The following is a 19,961-nucleotide window of genomic DNA, read 5'->3' as shown; positions in this document are numbered from 1 at the left end:
CTATTAAAATTTTGTATAAACTTTTATAAAAGCTGTATAAACCCAGGTTATACATATAATAATAATAATAACTTTAAAATCGTAAGGGCCGGGCTTCCCTGGTGGCGCAGTGCTTAAGAATCCGCCAGCCAATGCAGGGGACACAGGTTTGAGCCCTGGTCCGGGAAGATCCCACATGCCACGGAGCAGCAAAGCCCGTGCGCCACAACTGCTGAGCCTGCGCTCTAGAGCCCGCAAGCCACAACTACTGAAGCACGCACGCCTGAGCCCATGCTCCGCAACAAGAGAAGCCACCGCAATGAAAAGCCCACGCACTACAACGAAGAGTAGCCACCGCTTGCCGCAACTAGAGAAAGCCTGCGTGCAGCAACAAAGACCCAATACAGCCAAAAATAAATAAAAATAAAATCAATTTAAAATCGTAAGGGGCAATTAAAGGGAAATTTAATTTTCTAATCACAATACATATGGACTTCTTTTCTGTTAGACATGAAAATCAATTTACCCTCTCATTTTTATAGCAATTTTCATTTATCATAGAATCAGAAATAAGAATATATTCTGTACAAATTATATAATGTAATTTTGTTAAACGTAATAAATATGTATTTGTATTTATAAATTGTTTCTATTTTATATCTACAACCCAAGTTATTAAAACTTACAAGAGCTTAAGAATTCATAAAGATTTTGCCCACTACCAAGCTGAGTTTTTTGATAACTCAGTGGTCCTTTGAGGAGGAGTCCATAACATCATTGAAAATGTAATGGCTGACACAATGATGTGGCTGGATATTTAAAAAGGCAGATTGCAAGATATTTAGCAATAACAAAGTCATTTTAGATGAAAGCAATATTGACAGGGTCCAGTTGAATTTCCTCCCTCTAGTGTTCAGTTAGCTTTTAGCAGCTGAGAAATACAAGATAGGTAAGACAACACAATTACTTGTTCCATCTCCTCAGTATATATATTGTATTTATACTGATTTATCTATAGGCCTTTTAGAATAATGCCAATATATTGGAAGAAAAGGATATTCTGATTGGTAATGTACCTTGAGCTATGTCTATTTCACTCCATTAATTGAGAGTACATATCTCAGATAATTATTGTAGCCCTTTATCTGATATGAAGGTGCTATTTCCCAAGTTAAATTGAATGGCATAGGTACTGACAATGATGGAGAAATAAAAAGAAAAGAAAGCAAAAATTAAGTAATGCTGAATGTATATACCACGCTGATATTTTTTCTTTTTTCATACTGAACTGGCATGATATAGTTTAGAATAGAGAGCTGGTCTATGGTGTCCTCCAGAACTGCAGAGATCCTCAGTACATCTAGAAGGGAGAGTGGCTCCATGACTTCTGGGATGATTTCTATGGCTGTTTCTTTGGCTGTTTCTTCATTTTCTTCTACAGCAGTAGGTGGTTCACCTGTCACTGACACTCTCACCTCAGAATGCCAGATTTTTGGAGGAAGATTTGAGGCTTCCAGCTGACCTCTAAGAATGGAGGAAAAAATAAGTCAGCCACCAAATGTTTAAAAATTACTTAAACTCAGAAGCAGAGGCAGCATGTAGATTGGCTCCTACAAAGTCCATTTTGTCATATAATATAACCAAGATAATGAACAAAAGTAGTTTGCAGATGATTCTGCTAAATACCTCCCAGTAACATTCTGACCTTCCAAAGAAAAGCAACTTACTGGTTAATAAAGATATGTAGCCTGGGCTATTTGGCTATGCTTAACCAATTTGAACTTGGGCTAAAATAAACTTTTTTCTAGCAACATCTTTAGATGCCAACCAAAACTGTCTCATGGTTAGTGAAAAATAGAACGTAGTAGCCATTCTCCAAGATGGACCATATGATTCTCACCTTCTTGTACTCTTGCCCTTTGGTAGTCTTCCCCACATTGAATAGGACTAACCTATGTAACCAAAAGAATATTGTGGTTTCCAAGGCTAGGTGAATTTGAGACATTAAAGCTTCTCCATTATTCTCTCATATCTCTCACTCTGTGGGGATCCAGATGCCTTGTCACAAGGACACTTAAGGAGCCCTGTGAAAAGGTTCATGAGGGTGAGGAACTAAGGCCTCTTGCCAACAGCCAGCATCAACTTGCCAGCTCTGTAAATGAGCCATCTTGGAAGTGGATCCTCTAGCCCCAGTCAACTCTTCAGATGATTGGCCAACTTTGACTTATGAGAAATCCCCAGACAGAACCATACAGTTAAGCTGCTCCCAAATTCTTAAACCATCCAACCAAGCTACGCCTAAATTCCTGACCCACAGAAATTGTGTGAAATAATAAATGTTTATATTTTAAATCACTAAGTTTTGGGGTAATTTGTTACACAGCCATAGGTAAACAATACACGGAAATTTAACATAAGGCATTTCATATATATATATATTTTATATATATATACATATGAATATATAATAAATTGGAATTTGGAACATACTCTTCCATTCTTCTTGAGTTAGTTTTGTTAACCTCCTTGGTACATTTATAATCTCACAAAAATGCAGTCACCTAAAGTGGGAAGAAAACATTGAGATTAGTTTAAGGGAATGTTGAATGACATTTAAGTTATTTCTATACTCTTCCATTAAGAGAAAAAGAATTACAAGTGCTGTGGCTTATCCCCCCTTTTGGCTTAGCAGAGCAGTCCCGGAGATGGAAGAACCACTGCCACCGTGTGGCACAGGTGTATTAAGTAGTCAGCTTAATTATTGGCAGATAAATATAATCTTCGAGTTTCTTAAGGTAAATTAGTGTCCAGCATGGCTTTTGTATGTTTTTTAATTATATTCTGAGTATTAATTGGTAATCGTTATATAACAAATTTACTTTTCTGTTATTCTGATTACTAAAATATTTAATTTGATGGCTCCATTTCCCTGATCTGCCAGATTAACAGAATTTATTGCACCCAGACTTAGAAAAACAACTGATATCGCACTTAGAAAAACTGTATTTATCCTGAAAATCAGTTTAACACTGCTGTTAAGATGTTACCCTTCCTCAGTAAACCAAAGTCCTTTCTGCTTAAATAAGCTTTACAATGAGAACACCCTATGGAGATTCTTGCTCTATACTGAATGAATAATGAATGGTAAGTTTCCAGTGTGATTTTGTCCACAGTAAAGTGATCCTGAGGAGGGCGGTTACAAGTATGTCTCATGCAACAAACATCTTATATGCAAAAATTAAAGAATCTTTATGTAAACTGAAAAAAAGATACTCCAAACTAGCCAAATTTTCTGGTTCAAGGACAGTCTTAGGAGGAAATAGCACGGTGTTAAGATTTTGGTTTTTTGCTGTGGTGTTGTTTCTTTATTTTTCCATTTTTTAGGCCTGGGGCATAGGTAAGTGTGCCTCACATAGGTAAGATGGGACTATGCTTATGTAGAATCCAGTGCTTTCGTTCTGTTATGGCTTCTCATTCCTCAATACTAGAAACTCAGGAGTCATTTCTGCTGCCATCCTGACATCAGCATTCCCCCAATTCAAACCACCATGAGGTCCTGTGGATTTTACCTTCAATTTCCATCTCCCCCAACACCATGCTGAATATAGCTGTTGTTTCTTGCCTGAACTACTCTAACAGCTTCCAAATTTTTTAAAATTAATTAATTATTTTTGGCTGCATTGGGTCTTTCTCTAGTTGCAGAGAGCAGGGCCTAGTTTTCATTGCAGTGTGTGGGCTTCTCATTGCAGTGGCTTCTCTTGTTGCAGAGCATGGGCGCTAGGTGCACGGGCTTCAGTTGTTGTGGTGTGCAGGCTCACTAGTTGCGGCGCACGGGCTTAGTTGCTCTGTGGCATGTGGGATCTTCCCAGACCAGGGCTCAAACCCGTGTCCCCTGCATTGGCAGGCCGATCTTAACCACTGCGCCACCAGGGAAGCCCCACAGCTTCCAAATTAAAAGTGATCTTTTTGAAATGAAGAACTCATCTTTTAAAGTTGAAAATTTCATCATGTCTCTCCTTAGAACCCTTCAATGGTTTCTCACTAACTTGCGAAAAAAAGTAAAATTCTTAACTTGTACCATAGGGCCCGCATGATCTGGGCTCCTCTTCCTCTCCAGATCCATCTGGCACTGCACTTTTATTGCTCTCATGGATCCAGCTTCAATGGGCTTCTTTCTCCTATGGAATCATGCTCCCTTCCAACTCAGGGTCTTTGCATATGCTATTCTTTCAAGTTGAACGACTCTTCCCCTTACCTCTTCACCACTGGTCCATCAGGTACTAGCTTAAATCAGTGGCATATTTCTAGGTATCTGCCATTTGCCCCATCTGGAGCCAATCTCCAGAGAGAAAATTTTTTCTCACGTTACCTTCTAATGTGCCATATATTTTACTCGCTCATTGTCTTGCTCCGCCTACTAGGATGTAAGCTCCATGAGGGCAGAGCTTTCTGTTGTTCTGTTTACTGCAGCCTCCTCCGAGCCAAGAACAAAATTTCGTACATGGTAGTCATTCATTCAACAAAGTGCTGACAAAAGGAATGAATCCATAGGGCAACACATAAATGTGCAATAGTTAGGAAATGTAAATCTCTCACGTCCACTAAGCTATCCCATTCTAGTCTACGAATATTTACTGAAGACCTATGGCACGTGACCACGGTGCTGCGCGCCGCCAGAGTTTGGCAGCTGAATGACTTCTCCTTAAAAGGCAACAAAGCCTTTTCAGGACAGTGCTGTTCACCCTCGGAGTCAAAATGAAGACTGGCTGTAAGAACTTAAGTCATTTCTGGAAAGGAGTAGAAGGAGGAAAGGAGTATGGGGGTGGTGGGGGACAAAAGATAAAGAGAAGGAAGAGCTCTCTTCTCCTGCCTTTGTGTTCGCAGTCTTTCTCTTCCTGGCTAGGATCCGAGAGTTTCCGTTCGCCCTACTGCTATGTGGTAAGAAGGAAAGATACCCACTTGTTGGCGAATCAAATCTGGGGTATTCGAGGCGGGGGTAGTCCTCCAGTCGGGCTTCACTTTTCCCGCTACAGCACCCGACGCCGCCGGAACCAAGCTAAGGTGTTTCTATGGCAACGCAGAGCTTTGGAGGACCTGTTCTTCTCCTTTAGCTGGCTACCATTTTGCCTCCCTCTGTTCCAAAGTATATAGTACATGTTGCAGTTTACAAAGATAAAAGGACTTAGGGAAATAATTGTACGAGTGCTCTTGAACGTGGCTTATTTCAGTCAGAAGACGATTTCTGAAGCTTATTTTTTTGGCGGTGGCGGGAGATACCTAAATGGGGGGGGCGGAGAGGTGTTTACCCACGAGGCCACGCGGCGGGGCTTTCTGTTTCTTTTTCAGCCATCTTGGACGCTGTGGAGGTGTGTGGCGTTTCCGCGGCTGAACTTTGGGGGCAAATAAGTGGGGTCGGCTCGGCTATATGCCTCTCATGAGATGCTGGTGCGGCTCCGAGGCTCTACCAGCTAATGATTTCTATGGATTCCAGCAACAGGGAGGACAGGATGGAGGAGATACGGGACTGATGGTGCTGGTCCCCTGACCTCCGAGAATGGGTGCTCCGGTAACTGGAGTTGCTTGCGGTCCCTAGCGGAATAAAATAAAATAGATGCATTTTGTCTGGCAGCAGTGGCACTTTTAGGCAGGGTTCTTTGTTCATTTACTCCCACCTCAAACCTGGCTTTGCCTGTTTACTATGTCTTTCCTTAGCTTTTCTTTCCCAGTCTTTAAAAGTCTTGTTCTCTGCGTGCTTCTCTGGCTCCTTGATCTTTTTTTTTCCCATGATCGTGGCGTGAAGTTTATTAAGGCTTTCTTTTGGGGTTTCTAGGAGTTACTTCCTGTAGTGTACTATCTTGCTACTTTAGGTTTTGTCTTCCTTTTGGAATTTGCTTAGTTATCAGGTATTCTCTGAGTTTGGGGCGCTATTCCAGAGGAGACTAGGTGGGAAACGAGCGTTGCAAGATTTTAAACTGATTTATTTTTGTTTTAAGGCCTGCTGGGAACAGGACTTCTAAAACGACAAATATGTCTGGAAGGTATGCGTTTTAAATATCATTGCTCTGTACTTGTAGTTTGTTTATTAGGCGTGAGCCTACCTGTGAGTTTAAAACTGGTGGGGAAAAAATTTAGATGTTTGCTATATAGGTAACTTCTAGGTGGTTGTCATTACAAGCCAAAACATACCTGTGGTTTGTTGAAGTTAAGTGAGATCTTTTAACAGCTTATGATTAACAGTATATTTTGTCTTAGGCTGTGGTCCAAGGCCATTTTTGCTGGCTATAAGCGGGGTCTACGGAACCAGAGGGAGCACACAGCTCTCCTGAAAATTGAAGGTGTATATGCTCGAGATGAAACTGAATTCTATCTAGGCAAGAGATGTGCTTACGTGTACAAAGCAAAGAAGTAAGTTGATAGTATTGTGCTTTTTGAATTTTCACTTGATTGGTCTCATTTGAAGTTAGTTAAGTAAATGGTACTGTTGTGGTTTCTACTTTGGGAGTTCAAGGAAATTCATGGTTAGTGTTGGATATAGGTGTCTTCTGCACTTAGAAAAATTACAGCTATTGTTTTAAGGATGGCATCAGGTCCTTGTATTATGATCTTAAGGTTTTATAGAGCATTTTTCATATCGCTTAATTCATTTTGTTGATCTCTTGAAGTTACAATTTTTATAGATGTTTAAAGATGTTATCTCTAGAGCATTGGTTCTTAAACCCATTCCAGATCAATTAAAATCTCTGGGATAGAGGTGGGGGCGGGGGTGGAAGCAATGGGTGGACTATTGTGTATTTAAATTGGTTTTAAAAAGATCTTTGGGAACATGTTTTCATCTCCCCCATCCCCCTTTCCTCCTGCAACCAGAGTGATCCTTTAAATTTTTTAATTTTTTTCCTACTCGTGGTTTGCAGGATCTTTAGTTCCCTGACCAGGGATTGAACCCGGGCCCTTGGCAGTGAAAGCGTGGAGTCTTAATCACTGGACCACCAGGGATTTCCCAATCCTTTAAAATTATAAGTCAAATCATCTGTACATTGCTCAAATTCCAACTCTTCCCCATCTCATTTAGTAAAAGCTAAAGTCATTAAGGAGTTTCTAAGACCCTATGCATTCAGGGCTCCCTCTGTCCTCTCTTAACCCAGCTAGGATTCATCTCTTGGCATCGTTTGCCTTTCCACAAGCCAGGGACACAACCTCCGTTTTTAACACAAGCTGTTCCCTTACCTTCGAGTCTTTTTTCTGGTGTTAGCTTCTTAGTAAGGCCTTCCCTGGCTATTTAAAATTACAAACAAGTTCCTCTCTCCCTACACTCAAAATGTCCTCACATTTCTTGTCCCCCCCTTCCCTGCCCCCTCCGCATATTACAGCTATTACCGTTTAAGCTAGGGTTGAGGGCAACTGGTCTATAAGTCACCTTGATTTTGTACCACACTATACTGGTTGTCTGGGTTCTCATGCCTTTTTTAATCTTCTTTTAAAATCAGCAATACAGTAACTCCTGGTGGAAAACCTAACAAAACCAGAGTAATCTGGGGAAAGATAACTCGTGCTCATGGAAACAGTGGCATGGTTCGTGCCAAATTCCGAAGCAACCTTCCTGCTAAGGCCATTGGACACAGAATCCGTGTGGTAAGTACATTATTAGCAATGTGGCACCTTTTGAATCAAACTAAGCTCACGGTGTTTGGCTTTGACTACTAAGGACTATTGTGATTATAAAATGTCACCAATAGATCATGCTGTAAAATTAGGGGCTACTGTGTAAGTGTATTATGGAACATTTTCTTGGCATTATAAGAAAAGTGAAGGCAAAGGGTTCAAATGGATTATGCCTAGATTTCAGGTAATTGCTAAAGCTGCCTGGGGGTGGTGGGGAATAGCACAGTTGACCCTTGAACAACGCAGAGGTTAGGGGCACTGTGAGAAATCCACGTACAACTTTACAGTTGGCCTCTTCATCTGTGGATTCAGTCAACTGCGGATTGTGCAGTATGCATTTACTGAAAAAAAATCTGTACATAAGTGGACCCGCACAATTCAAACTTGTGTTGTTCGAGGGTCACCTATTTAAATGAACAATTTTATGGCAAATATATTTATTGGGCTCTGAAGTAATTGCTAGAAAATAAAAATTCAGCATACCTTTTCCTGGCATAATTAATATTTCCGATCTCTTCATCATGACAGTCTTGTTCAAATAGGTATTAGTTTTATTTTATAGAGGAAAACCAATGCTCATGTCCCAGGACTTCAACTACAGATTCTGTGATATTTTTAACAGGATAGCTCCTGTTTTCTTCAGTTAGGATCCATTTTTATTTTATTTTATTTTGCGGTACGCGGGCCTCTCACTGTTGTGGCCTCTCCCTTTGCGGAGCACAGGCTCCGGACGCGCAGACTCAGCGGCCATGGCTCACGGGCCTCGCCGCTCCGCGGTATGCGGGATCTTCCCGGACTGGGGCACGAACCCGTGTCCCCTGCATCGGCAGGCGGACTCTCAACCACTGCGCCACCAGGGAAGCCCTAGGATCTATTTTTAATAGACATGGCTACATCCTTGGGGTCACAGGGTACTTTTGAACCCTGCTGAGCAGTTGAGATTTCTCATCAGAGGAGGTTTTTACTATCATTAGAGGAAGCAAAATTAAATGGACTCTCAGGTTCCCAGTACTGGTTCTTAGTTAAAGAATGTTCACCTAGAAACTGAAGGCTCTAAAAATTTAGTTCCCTTCCCAGTAGGCTATAAGTCATTGGGTGCCTTTCAGAGATGGGTAATGGGACAATGGGAGATTTATTCATGTTGTGGTATTCAATAACTGTTTGTATATAACATGCACTTAATGACATTATGTTCTTTCCCCCCACACCAGATGCTGTACCCTTCAAGGATTTAAACTTACTGAAAAGTAAATAAATAAAAGTGTGGATTTGTTCCCTTGTATTTTTGTTAACACGGCTTGAAAAATTCTTTGCCCTGAATTCAGTTGCGAAGTGCTTAAATGGTTATCGGGCATTTTCAGAGTATACGGGAGCCCAGAGAATATGGCAATTACAGAGATTTAGACAACAGGAGGGTTTTGATGAGGATAGGATGTATCTGAATATAAGACCTTAAATATTGGGGGGAAGGTTACAAGTAAGCTTTATTTGGGGACGGTGGAAAGGAGTATCTTGGAAGGTTTACAGTGATGGAGTGCTGGAACCTAGCCTATGAAAAGTTTTTGGACAAGTAGAGATACCCGCAGGAAGGATAGAAGTCAGTTTTTAGCCAGTATTGATATACACCATGAAATTTTTCCAGATTTCCACATCAAATGGATCTATAACTTTTCCCCTTATTTCAGCTATGGTACTGGTAACTGCCTCCCCCATTAAATTGAAAGAAACTGAAAATATCTTAACTTCCTAAAGTACCTTGTAGTAGCATGCACTTGCTTAATATAGATTGGTTGGGAAACTTGGGGCTTAAAAATGGTAGTTGGGAGAAATTTGAATGAGGATTATATTGATGGTATTTGGCAGCTCATTTAGATGAGATATCCTTGGGATTTGTGACTGGACAAAGCATCCAGTATATAACACTTGACTGGAAATAATGTCTCAGTTGAAAGTGTCCCTAAATTGCCACATACCTTAAAAAATCTTGGTGGGGGGTGGTCAGGATTGCCTGGACAGGGTTGCTGTCCTTTACTCCATGTTTTAATAGTAAAGTGCAGGATTGAGACGTTTTGGCATGATACAAAGGCAACTAAGCAGGGCTGCAGAATATTTTTAAATCTCAGAATGTGCTGAATACAAGTTTGAACCAAGGCATCAGTTCGAGTATGGTGGATTTAGGTGTTTGATGCAGTAGCAGGTACTCCTTTTATTAACCAACAGATCTTGACATTCCACTGAAAATACCAACAGAAAACTGGGAGTTTACCAAACAGCACCCCTTTTAACAGATTTTAATTGTATTTGTTTTCTCTAAGAAGCAGATTCTAAAAAATTATTAGCATGAAGGCGTGCAGCAGTTCTACGGTTTGCTTAGTTTAATGGTGGCCCTGAAGCCAAAATTGCTGTTGGAAGTCACCGAAAAGGGGCTTGTGTTTGTACTGCCAGTCTTATTTGTCTGGCAGCAACCCTCAGGAGCCATGGCCTCAAGACAAACGAGGTGGATGGTAAGGAGAAGCAGCTTGGAGTCATTGGTCAATTATGTTCTCTTCGTGGGATCTAAGCAGTTCATTTCATGGCCCCACAACTTGAAATTTGGTTAGGGGACTTCCCTGATGGTCCAGTGGTAAGGAATACGCCTACCAATGCAGGGGATGCAGGTTTGATCCCTGGTTGCGGAACTAAGATCACACATGCCGCGGGGCAAGTAAGCTCGCGTGCCACAACTAGAGAGAAGCCTGTGCACCACAAGGAAGAGCCTGCATTAAGACCCGACACAACCAAAAGACATATTAAAAAATAAGGGGGGTGGTGGTGCTTCTCTGGTTGCACAGTGGTTAAGACTACCTGTGCAGGGGACATGGGTTCAAGCCCTGGATCGGGAAGATCCCATATGCTGCGGAGCACCTAAGCCCGTGTGCCACAACTACTGAGCCTGCGCTCTAGAGCCCATGAGCCACAACTGCTGAAGCCCGTGCGCCTAGAGCTCATGCTCCGCAACAAGAGAAGCCACCACAATGAGAAGACCGCACACTGCAACTAGAGAAAGACTGAGCAGCAACAAAGACCCAACGGAGCCAAAACATAATTTAAAAAAAAACAGCCAACATAAACTAAAGGTTAACTACTTTGTTGTGCCAGTTAAATAGCTGTACTCTTGGGAATCTTCGAATAGAGGAAGAGATGCTTGGGGGTGGTACTTCAGAAAAGGGAAATGGCACAAACATTGCAAAACCAGAAGGCACTTGAACAATTTAACTGGGTTATGTAGTGTGACTGAAACCAATTGGAAGTAATTGGAAGGTAAGTCTAGAAAACTACCAGGTGCCAGGATTTTAGACAATAGTCTTTTTTTCTTTTTAGCAGTACGTGGGCCTCTCACTGTTGTGGCCTCTCCCGTTGCGGAGCACAGGCTCCGGATGCACAGGCTCAGTGGCCATGGCTCACGGGCCCAGCCGCTCCGCGGCATGTGGGATCTTCCCGGACCGGGGCACGAACCCGCATCCCCTGCATCGGCAGGCAGATTCTCAACCACTGCGCCACCAGGGAAGCCCTAGTCTTTATTTTTATTTTTTTGGCTACACTGCCCATGACATGTCGGGGATCTTAGTTCCCCGACCAGGGATGGAACCCTTCCCCCCTGCATTGGAAACACTGAGTCTTAACCACTGTACTGCCAGGGAAGTTCTAACAATATTCTTGTATTAGAGTGTCACTGGAGAGCTTGAGTGACAGGTGACAAGATTCATATTTTAGAAAGATCCCTGTGGCAACCCAGCATAAACTGAAGGAAGGGAAAACCAGGTAGGCTTTGCAGTCTTAACTGAGATATTTGAGTACTTTAATAGAGCAGAGTAAACATTAACCGAATGTTAAAACCAATTGATTGTAGAGAGGAGTCTTCAAAACTAACTTCCTAGCTTTGGTTGCTGAGCGGGTAACAGTGCATTTACAAAGTTGGGGGACTAGGAGACGGTTGGGGGCGGGGAGTGAGAGCCTGTATTACGCTTTTCTGAACCCATAGCGAGGTTTGGTCAGTGCAAAGGCAGTCCTCAAGCCAAAGCTACATTGGAGGAGTTGAATGTTTCACAGAAATGAACTTAAAACGGCTAGCAGCTTGTCCTTTAGACTATTGAAACTGCCCCTCCACCAGCATGACACTGCCTTTACCGCTAGGAAACTGAGATGACCGGTATCATTCTTTACTCACAATCCGCAATTTCTTTGTGGTTTTGTGTAGAGAGTACGTTATAAAGTGATATATTTTGTTTGAAATCCCAGCTTCCACTAGTTGTGGGATGATAGACACATCTAATGAGTCTACTGGTAAAATGCCCCAACCATTTTTTCTTTAAAGTACATTGTCTTCACCAATGAATTGTAAATTCCTGGGGATTTTCTGTCCTTTTTTTTTTCTACTACAGTTCCTAGCATAGTAATTTACAATATTCAGTTCCTGAAATGACTGTTACAGCTCGGTGCTTTGAGTCCCTGGTTTTAATTCTTTGTTTTGTGGGCCACAAGATTTGTCCCAACTTAACAATTTCTTATAGTTCCTCACGGCTCAATTTTTAAGGTAGTTGCCTTAATGGCAAAGATCTACCTAGTCTCCGGGGTTAATGCAGTTGCAATTCTTACATTCATAGAAGTTAAGGGATGGGCTTGAATAGTAAAGAACACATTTGATTTTACAGAAAATGACTTTCATTAAGTGGGTCTAACACGATATTGTAAATCAACTAAAATTTTTTTTAAAAGTAGGTCTAGAACTGGTGACTCAGGATAAGTAAAAATGAAAATTACATTCCACTTACCTTTTATACAGAGAGCTAACCATAAAAGATTTTGCATGTGTCTAAGCACCTGGCACCTAGTAAGTGCATATCTTTTCGGTGAATAACTGAATTAAAAAGTGAAAAACTGCCTCAGTAAGGACACGGACGTATCAACATCCCATTACCAACAGCACCCACTAGTCTTCCCACAGCTCAGCTCACGTGGGCCGCCAAGTGGCTTTCATTGGCCGGTTTCGCGCGAATGAGACGCGATGGACGTGATGAAACTCAGCGTCTTCCGCGGTGAACTTCTTATGGGTCACGCTAGCCAATCAAAAAGCACCTTTCCACCGCCAAGTCCCTCCACCTGCCTCGAGAGGCGAGGGGCGGGGCTGGCGCTGGGCGCGGAGGCGTCACGTACTCCATGGTAACGACGCTCGGCCTGAAGATGGCGGCCGAGACGGGTGGAAGAGCGGGCTCCTCAGCTTCAGGCCGGGGCCCGAGCCGGTGGCACTGGAGCAGTTCTTTATGGGTCCGAGGCGTTTTACTCCTGTTGGGCGGGCTCTGGGCAAGCGCTACATCTATTCCTGTCTCCTTGGGCAGTTCTTCTCCCTGCCGGCACCACGTCCCCTCTGAGTCTGAGGTAGGGCGACAGAGGGGCCCTGTGAGGGTAAAGTAATACGGGAGGCGATGGCATAGAGGATGGTGATTGGAACAAGCGGTACTGGAGGAGAAAGCGAGATTGGGCCAGAGACTGAACTCTTAGAGGGCTGGGACCTGGTATCAACTTCCTTCCTGCACCCAGCAAAGTGGCTCAGTTAGGCGCTCAGAACGTCATCAGGTCCTGCGCGGAGGGTTGTGCTTATCAGGTAGTCCTAGAGCAATCGTTTTCAAACTTGAACGGGCCGTCAGAATCACCTGAAAGACTTGTTCAAACACAGATTGCCGCTCCATTCCCTCCCTCTGCCCACTTCTGACTCATTAGATCTGGGATGGGGCCTCAGAATTTGCAGTTGAAGTTCCCAGATAGTTGATGATGCTGCTTGTCCAAGGACCTCACTTTGGGAACCACTGATCTAAAGGTTTGAGAAGAAATTGATAGGAGAGCTAGACAAAGGCATTGAGAGGACACTGGGGATTCTCTGGAGACAAAATTCAGGTTGATTTTCAAGTTACTTCATCACATTGCTTGCTTTACCCTGTTCTCCTGTCCTGGAAGTGCCTGCCTCCCTCCCATTACATTTTTATTCCTGTCTAAATTCTTTCATTCTGAGTTCCTTAACCTCAAGGCAGCCTGCTGAAACCACCCCCAGTAGAATGTTCTTTCCATTTCACAGTACGTCTTATCTGTACTCTCTTCTGGCACTTAACCAAGTATCGCTGTGTGGTGATGGTTTGTACCTTTGTAGTTAAATTGTAATTTTCCTTGGGATAAGGTTTGTGTCTTATACTTTAATTTCTCCACAGTACTTAAATCAGAGAAGGGCCCACAATAATCAGTATTCTTTGAGGAAAGAAGACACATTACCTGGGTCAGGGCTGCATGTTGTGATTGATTTTATAATTTGTCTTATTACTTTAACAAGAAAGATTAATATAGAAATTTTCAGGTCAGCCCAGAAATCTAAGACCATTCATTTTTGTGATAATTTCCAAAAATTTTTATGCATGCTGTTCATAACCATATATGCCAGAATACTAAGTTTGGGGTTTGTGGCTGTATTACAGCTTTTATCATGACACTGCATTCTGGCTGAATTATTTTATTTTATTTAGTCTCTTAGCAACTTGTAAGTTTATAATACAGTATTGTTGTCTATAATCACTACGTTGTACGTTAGATATCTGGGACTTATCTACTAGTTGCAAGTTTGTACCCTTAAACATCTCCTCAGCTCCCCCCACCCACCTAGTGAATTCTTTTTCTTTTTTTTTTTTTGTGAATTCTTTTTAAAAGACATTCCCACAAAGCCCTGCACTTCTCTCTTTGAATTTAGATCAAAAGAAGAGAAAATAGTTCAGAGAACTGCAAAATCTCTGTACTAGAAGGAACCTTAATAGCTGTTTTCTTCTTGTGATTGTTGCCAGTGTACAAATCTCCTACTAATATTTGAACATTTCCACAAATAGGGAAGTTATCTCCAAAGGCAGCCCCTTTGCTTTTTGGAGAGATCATTGTTCTTTCTATAGAGCTGAAAATACAGACGTTCCTGCTGGTCCAGTGGTTAAGACTCCGAGCTTCCACTGCAGGGGGCACGGGTTCAGTCCCTGGCGGGGAACTAAGATCCCGCATGCCGCATGACACGGCCAGATATGATAACAATATAGAGCTGATAACTGTTCCTGAAACTTCCATCCACTGTTTTTATTTATGGCTCTTGATTGAACAAACTAAATAGTGGTAGTGCTTCAGATATTCAAAGCAAGCTATTAAGTTCTTGAGAGTTCATATTCCTAATAAATTTTACTAGTTATTCATAGAGTATGTAGTAGCAAGTCCTCCTAACCAATCTCTTTGCTTTAGCTTGGACACAAAGTATAAGCAAGTACTATTCATTGTACTACTAGTGACTGTACCTCTGTTAATTGCAACAGGAAATTACAGTAACTTTTTACTGGTAATGGTGAGGAACTACGAAACATTTTGACTCATATATCTTCTTCTCAACTAAAAACTCTACGTTTTGTTTTGTTTTTATTATGTAAATTAAAGCAAACCCCCAAACAGAATAGTATAATGAACTCCCATGACCCTTCACCCAGCTTCAGCACTTATCAGTATTCTCTTAATTCTGTTTTATATACTTCTACCCATTCCCCATCTTCCCACTGTTATTGTTACTTAAAAAAATTTTTTTGTAAGGTTTATATATACTGAAATGTAGCAAATGCAATCATGTATATTCATGTAAAACCCACAACTCTATCACAATATAGAACATTTTCAAGTCTCCAGAAAGTTCCTTCCTGTCCTGTGCCAGTCAGTCTCTCCCATCCACCCAAGGCTACTATTGTTCCTTTTTCCTTTTGGTATTAGATTTAGATTTCATATCAAATTAGTTTTGCCTATTCTAGAACTAAGCTTATATCAATGGAATTATATAATATGTAGTGTGATATGGTATATCACATTGGATTTTCCAATAGTAAATCAATCTTGCATTTTTGGAATAGACGCTACTTGGTTATTATGTATTATCCTTTTAATACACTTACGAATTCAATTTGCTCATAGATTAAGGACTTTTGCATCTATGTTTATGAATGATGTTGGTTTATAGTTTCCTTTCTTAGTGAAGTTTTTGTTAGTTTTTTTTTGAATTTTTGAATTTTATTTTATTTATTTATTTATACAGCAGGTTCTTATTAGTTATCTATTTTATACATATTAGTGTATATATGTCAATCCCAATCTCCTAATTCATCCCACCACCCCACCCCCTGCCACTTTCCCCCCTTGGTGTCCATACGTTTGTTCTCTACATCTGTGTCTCTATTTCTGCCCTGCAAACTGGTTCATCTGTACCATTTTTCGAGGTTCCATATATACGCATTGATATACGATATTTGTTTTCTCTTTCTGACTTACTTCACTCTGTAAAACAGTCTGTAGATCCATCCACATCTCAACAAATGACCCAATTCCATTCCTTTTTATGGCTGAGTAATATTCCATTGTATATATGTACCATATCTTCTTTATTCATTCATCTGTTGATGGACACTTAGGTTGCTTGCATAACCTGGCTATTGTAAATAGTGCTGCAATGAACACTGGGGTGCATGTGTCTTTTTGAATTATGTTTTTCTCTGGGTATATGCCCAGTAGTGGGATTGCTGGGTCATATGGTAATTCTAATTTTAGTTTTTTAAGGAACCTCCGTACTGTTCTCCATAGTGGCTGTACTAATTTACATTCCCACCAACAGTGCAAGAGGGTTCCCTTTTCTCCACACCCTCTCCAGCATTTGTTGTTTGTAGATTTTCTGATGGTACCCATTCTGACTGGTGTAAGGTGATACCTCATTGTAGTTTTGATTTGCATTTCTCTAATGATTAGTGATGTTGAGCTTCTTGGCCATGTGTATGTCTTCTTTGGAGAAATGTCTATTTAGGTCTTCTGCCCATTTTTGGATTGGGTTGTTTGTTTTTTTATTATTGAGCTGCTTGACCTGTTTATATATTTTGGAGAGTAATCCTTTGTCCATTGATTTGTTTGCAGATATTTTCTCCCATTCTGAGGGTTGTCTTTTCATCTTGTTTGCTGTTTCCTTTGCTTTGCAAAAGCTTTTAAGTTTCATAAGGTCCCATTTGTTTATTTTTATTTCCTTTACTCTAGGAGGTGGATCTGAAAAGATCTTGCTGTGATTTATGTCAGTGTTCTTCCTGTTTTCCTCTAAGAGTTTTATAGTGTCCAGTCTTACATTTAGGTCTCTAATCCATTTTGAGTTTATTTTTGTGTATGGTGTTAGGGAGTGTTCTCATTTCATTCTTTTACATGTAGCTGTCCACTTTTCCCAGCACCACTTATTGAAGAGACTGTCTTTTCTTTATTGTATATCCTTGCCTCCTTTGTCATAGATTAGTTGACCATTGGTGTGTGGGTTTATCTCTGGGCTTTCTATCCTGTTCCATTGATCTATATTTCTGTTTTTGTACCAGTACCATATTGTCTTGATTACTGTAGCTTTGTATTATAGTTTGAAGTCAGGGAGTCTGATTCCTCCAGCTCTGTTTTTTTCCCTCAAGACTACTTTGGCTATTCAGGGTCTTTTGTGTCTCCATACAGATTTTAAGATTTTTTGTTCTAGTTCTGTAAAAGATGCCACTGGTAATTTGATAGGAATTGCATTGAATCTGTAGATTGCTTTGAGTAGTATAGTCTTCTTCACAATATTGATTCTTCCAATCCAAGAACATGGTGTATCTGTCCATCTGTTTGTGTCATCTTTGATTTCTTTCATCAGTGTCTTGCAGTTTCTGAGTACAGGTCTTTTACCTTCTTAGGTAGGTTTATTCCTAGGTATTTTATTCTTTTTGTTGCAGTGGTGAATGGGACTGTTTCTTTAATTTCTCTTTCTGAGCTTTCGTTGATAGTGTATAAAAATGCAAGAGATTTCTGTGCATTAATCTTGTATCTTGCAACTTTACCAAATTCATTGATTAGCTCTAGTAGTTTTCTGGTGGCATCTTTAGGATTCTCTATGTATAGTATCATGTCACCTGCAAACAGTGACAGTTTTACTTCTTTTCCAGTTTGTATTCCTTTTATTTCTTTTTCTTCTCTGATTGCTGTGGCTAGGACTTCCAAAACTATGTTGAATAATAGTGACAAGAGTGGCCATCCTTGTCATGTTCCTGATCTTAGAGGAAATGCTTTCAGTTTTTCACCATTGAGAATGATGTTTGATGTGGGTTTGTCGTATATGGCCTTAATGATGTTGAGGTAGATTGCCTCTATGCCCACTTTCGGGAGAGTTTTTATCATAAATGGTGTTGAATTTTGTCAAAAGCTTTTTCTGCATCTATTGAGATGATCATATGGTTTTTATTCTTCAGTTTGTTAAAATGGTGTATCACATTGATTGATTTGTGTATATTGAAGATGCCTTGCATCCCTGGGATAAATGCCACTTGATCATGGTGTTTGATCCTTTTAATGTGTTGTTAGATTCTGTGCTATATTTTATTGAGGATTTTTGCATCTATATTCATCAGTGATATTGGTCTGTAAATTTTCTTTTTTTGTAGTATCTTTGTCTGGTTTTGGTATCAGGGTGGTGGTGGCCTCATACAATGAGTTTGGGAGTGGTCCTTCCTCTGCAATTTTTTGGAAGAGTTTGAGAAGGATGGGTATTAGCTCTTCTCTAAATGTTTCATAGAATTCACCTGTGAAGCCATCTGATCCTGGACTTTTGTTTGTTGGAAGATTTTTAATCACAGTTTCAATTTCATTACTTGTGATTGGTCTGTTCATATTTTCTATTTCTTCCTGGTTCAGTCTTGGAAGGTTATATCTTTCTAACAATTTGTCCATTTCTTCCAGATTGTGCATTTTATTGGCATAGAGTTGCTTGTAGTAGTCTGTTATGATGCTTTGTATTTCTGCGGTGTCCACTGTAACTTCTTCTTTTTCATTTCTAATTTTATTGATATGAGTCCTCTCCCTCTTTTTCTTGATGAGTCTGGCTAAAGGTTTATCAGTTTTGTTTATCTTCTCAAAGAACCAGCTTTTATTTTCCTTGACCTTTGCTCTTGTTTTCTTTGTTTCTCTTTCATTTATTTCTGCTCTGATGTTTATGATTTCTTTCTTTCTACTAACTTTGGGTTTTGTTTGTTCTTCTTTCTCTATTTCCTTTAGGTGTAAGGTTAGATTGTTTATTTGAGATTGTTCTTGTTTCTTGAGGTAGGCTTGTATTGCTATAAACCTCCCTCTTAGAACTGCTTTTGCTGCATCCCATAGGTTTTGGATCATTGTGTTTTCATTGTCATTTGTCTCTAAGTATTTTTTGATTTCCTCTTTGATTTCTTCAGTGATCTCTTGGTTACTTAGTAACGTATTGTTTAGCCTCCATGTGTTTCTGTTTTTTACGTTTTTTTCCCTGTAATTGATTTCTAATCTCATAGCGTTGTCAGAAAAGATGCTTGACATGATTTCAGTTTTCTTAAATTTACTGAGGCTTTATTTGTGACCCAAGGTGTGATCTATCCTGGAGAATGTTCCGTGTGCACTTGAGAAGAAAGTGTAATCTGCTGTTTTTGGATGGAATGTCCTGTAAATATCAATTAAATTTATCTGGTCTATTGTGTCATTTACAGCTTGTGTTTCCTTATTAATTTTCTGTGTGGATGATCTGTCCATTGGTGTAAGTGAAGTGTTACAGTCCCCCACTATTATTCTGTTACTGTCTATTTCCTCTTTTATAGCTGTTAGCAGTTGCCTTATGTATTGAGGTGCTCCTATGTTGGGTGCATATATATTGATAATTCTTATATCTTCTTCTTGGATTGTTCCCTTGATCGTTATGTAGTATCCTTCCTTGTCTCTTGTAACATTCTTTATTTTAAAGTCAATTTTATATGATATGGGTATTACTACCCCAGCTTTCTTTTGATTCCCATTTGTATGGAATATCTTTTTCCATCCCCTCACTTTCAGTCTGTATGTGTCCCTGGGTCTGAAGTGGGTCTCTTGTAGACAGCATATACATGGGTCTTATTTGTATCCATTCAGTGAGCCTGTGTCTTTTAGTCAGAGCATTTAATCCATTTACGTTTCAGGTAATTATCAATATGTATGTTCCTGTGACCATTTTCTTAATTGTTTTGGGTTTGTTTTTTTAGATCCTTTTCTTCTCTTGTGTTTCCCACTTAGAGAAGTTCCTTTAGCATTTGTTGTACAGCTGGTTTGGTGGTGCTGAATTCCCTTAGTTTTTGCTTGTCTGTAAAGCTTTTGATTTCTCCATCGAATCTGAATGAGATCCTTGCCGGGTAGCGTAATCTTGGTTGTAGGTTCTTCCCTTTCATCACTTTAAATATATCATGCCACTC

At 40.3% G+C, this 19,961-nt stretch overlaps 3 protein-coding genes across 5 annotated transcripts in view; 2 read left to right on the top strand and 1 right to left on the bottom strand.

Moving 5' to 3' along the window:
- Positions 1-5,025, bottom strand: part of IQCG (IQ motif containing G) — a 42,014-nt gene extending 36,989 nt beyond the window's left edge. The window contains exons 1-3 of the mRNA XM_030859081.2: positions 4,939-5,025; positions 2,470-2,540; positions 1,236-1,503 (exon numbers count right to left, since the gene is read on the bottom strand). Coding sequence (XP_030714941.1) covers positions 1,236-1,503; positions 2,470-2,477 — 276 coding nt within the window. The 5' untranslated portion in view covers positions 2,478-2,540; positions 4,939-5,025. The remainder of the gene's footprint in view (positions 1-1,235; positions 1,504-2,469; positions 2,541-4,938) is intronic.
- A 260-nt stretch (positions 5,026-5,285) lies between these two features.
- RPL35A (ribosomal protein L35a) lies at positions 5,286-8,920 on the top strand. Of its 2 annotated transcripts, none has more exons than XM_030859111.2 (5): positions 5,286-5,345; positions 5,973-6,017; positions 6,232-6,384; positions 7,464-7,608; positions 8,850-8,920. In XM_030859111.2, exons 2-5 carry the CDS (start codon positions 6,007-6,009, stop codon positions 8,871-8,873), a joined length of 333 nt encoding a protein of 110 aa, XP_030714971.1. In that variant the 5' UTR covers positions 5,286-5,345; positions 5,973-6,006; the 3' UTR covers positions 8,874-8,920. The 2 variants fall into 2 exon arrangements, with proteins under 2 accessions (XP_030714971.1, XP_030714981.1); XM_030859121.3 differs by lacking the exon at positions 5,286-5,345 and adding an exon at positions 5,377-5,545.
- Positions 8,921-12,834: 3,914 nt separating this feature from the next.
- The window catches only part of LMLN (leishmanolysin like peptidase), a 79,064-nt gene continuing 71,937 nt past the window's right edge, over positions 12,835-19,961 (top strand). For both annotated transcript variants that reach the window (XM_060298206.1, XM_030859030.2), the window contains exon 1: positions 12,835-13,053. In XM_060298206.1, the coding sequence (XP_060154189.1) occupies positions 12,835-13,053 (219 nt within the window). The remainder of the gene's footprint in view (positions 13,054-19,961) is intronic.

Source organism: Globicephala melas, chromosome 4 (genome assembly GCF_963455315.2).
Source record: "Globicephala melas chromosome 4, mGloMel1.2, whole genome shotgun sequence".
In the NCBI taxonomy this organism is placed as follows: Eukaryota; Metazoa; Chordata; class Mammalia; order Artiodactyla; family Delphinidae; genus Globicephala; species Globicephala melas.
This window is presented reverse-complemented; position numbering and strand designations above follow the sequence as displayed.

What these genes read in the sequence shown, in the direction of transcription:
- RPL35A (XM_030859111.2), top strand. An exon ending in TACGTGTACAAAGCAAAGAA is followed by an intron (nt 6,385 to 7,463) that starts GTAAGTTGATAG and finishes TTTTAAAATCAG; the next exon opens with CAATACAGTAACTCCTGGTG. An exon ending in TTGGACACAGAATCCGTGTG is followed by an intron (nt 7,609 to 8,849) that starts GTAAGTACATTA and finishes CCCCCACACCAG; the next exon opens with ATGCTGTACCCTTCAAGGAT.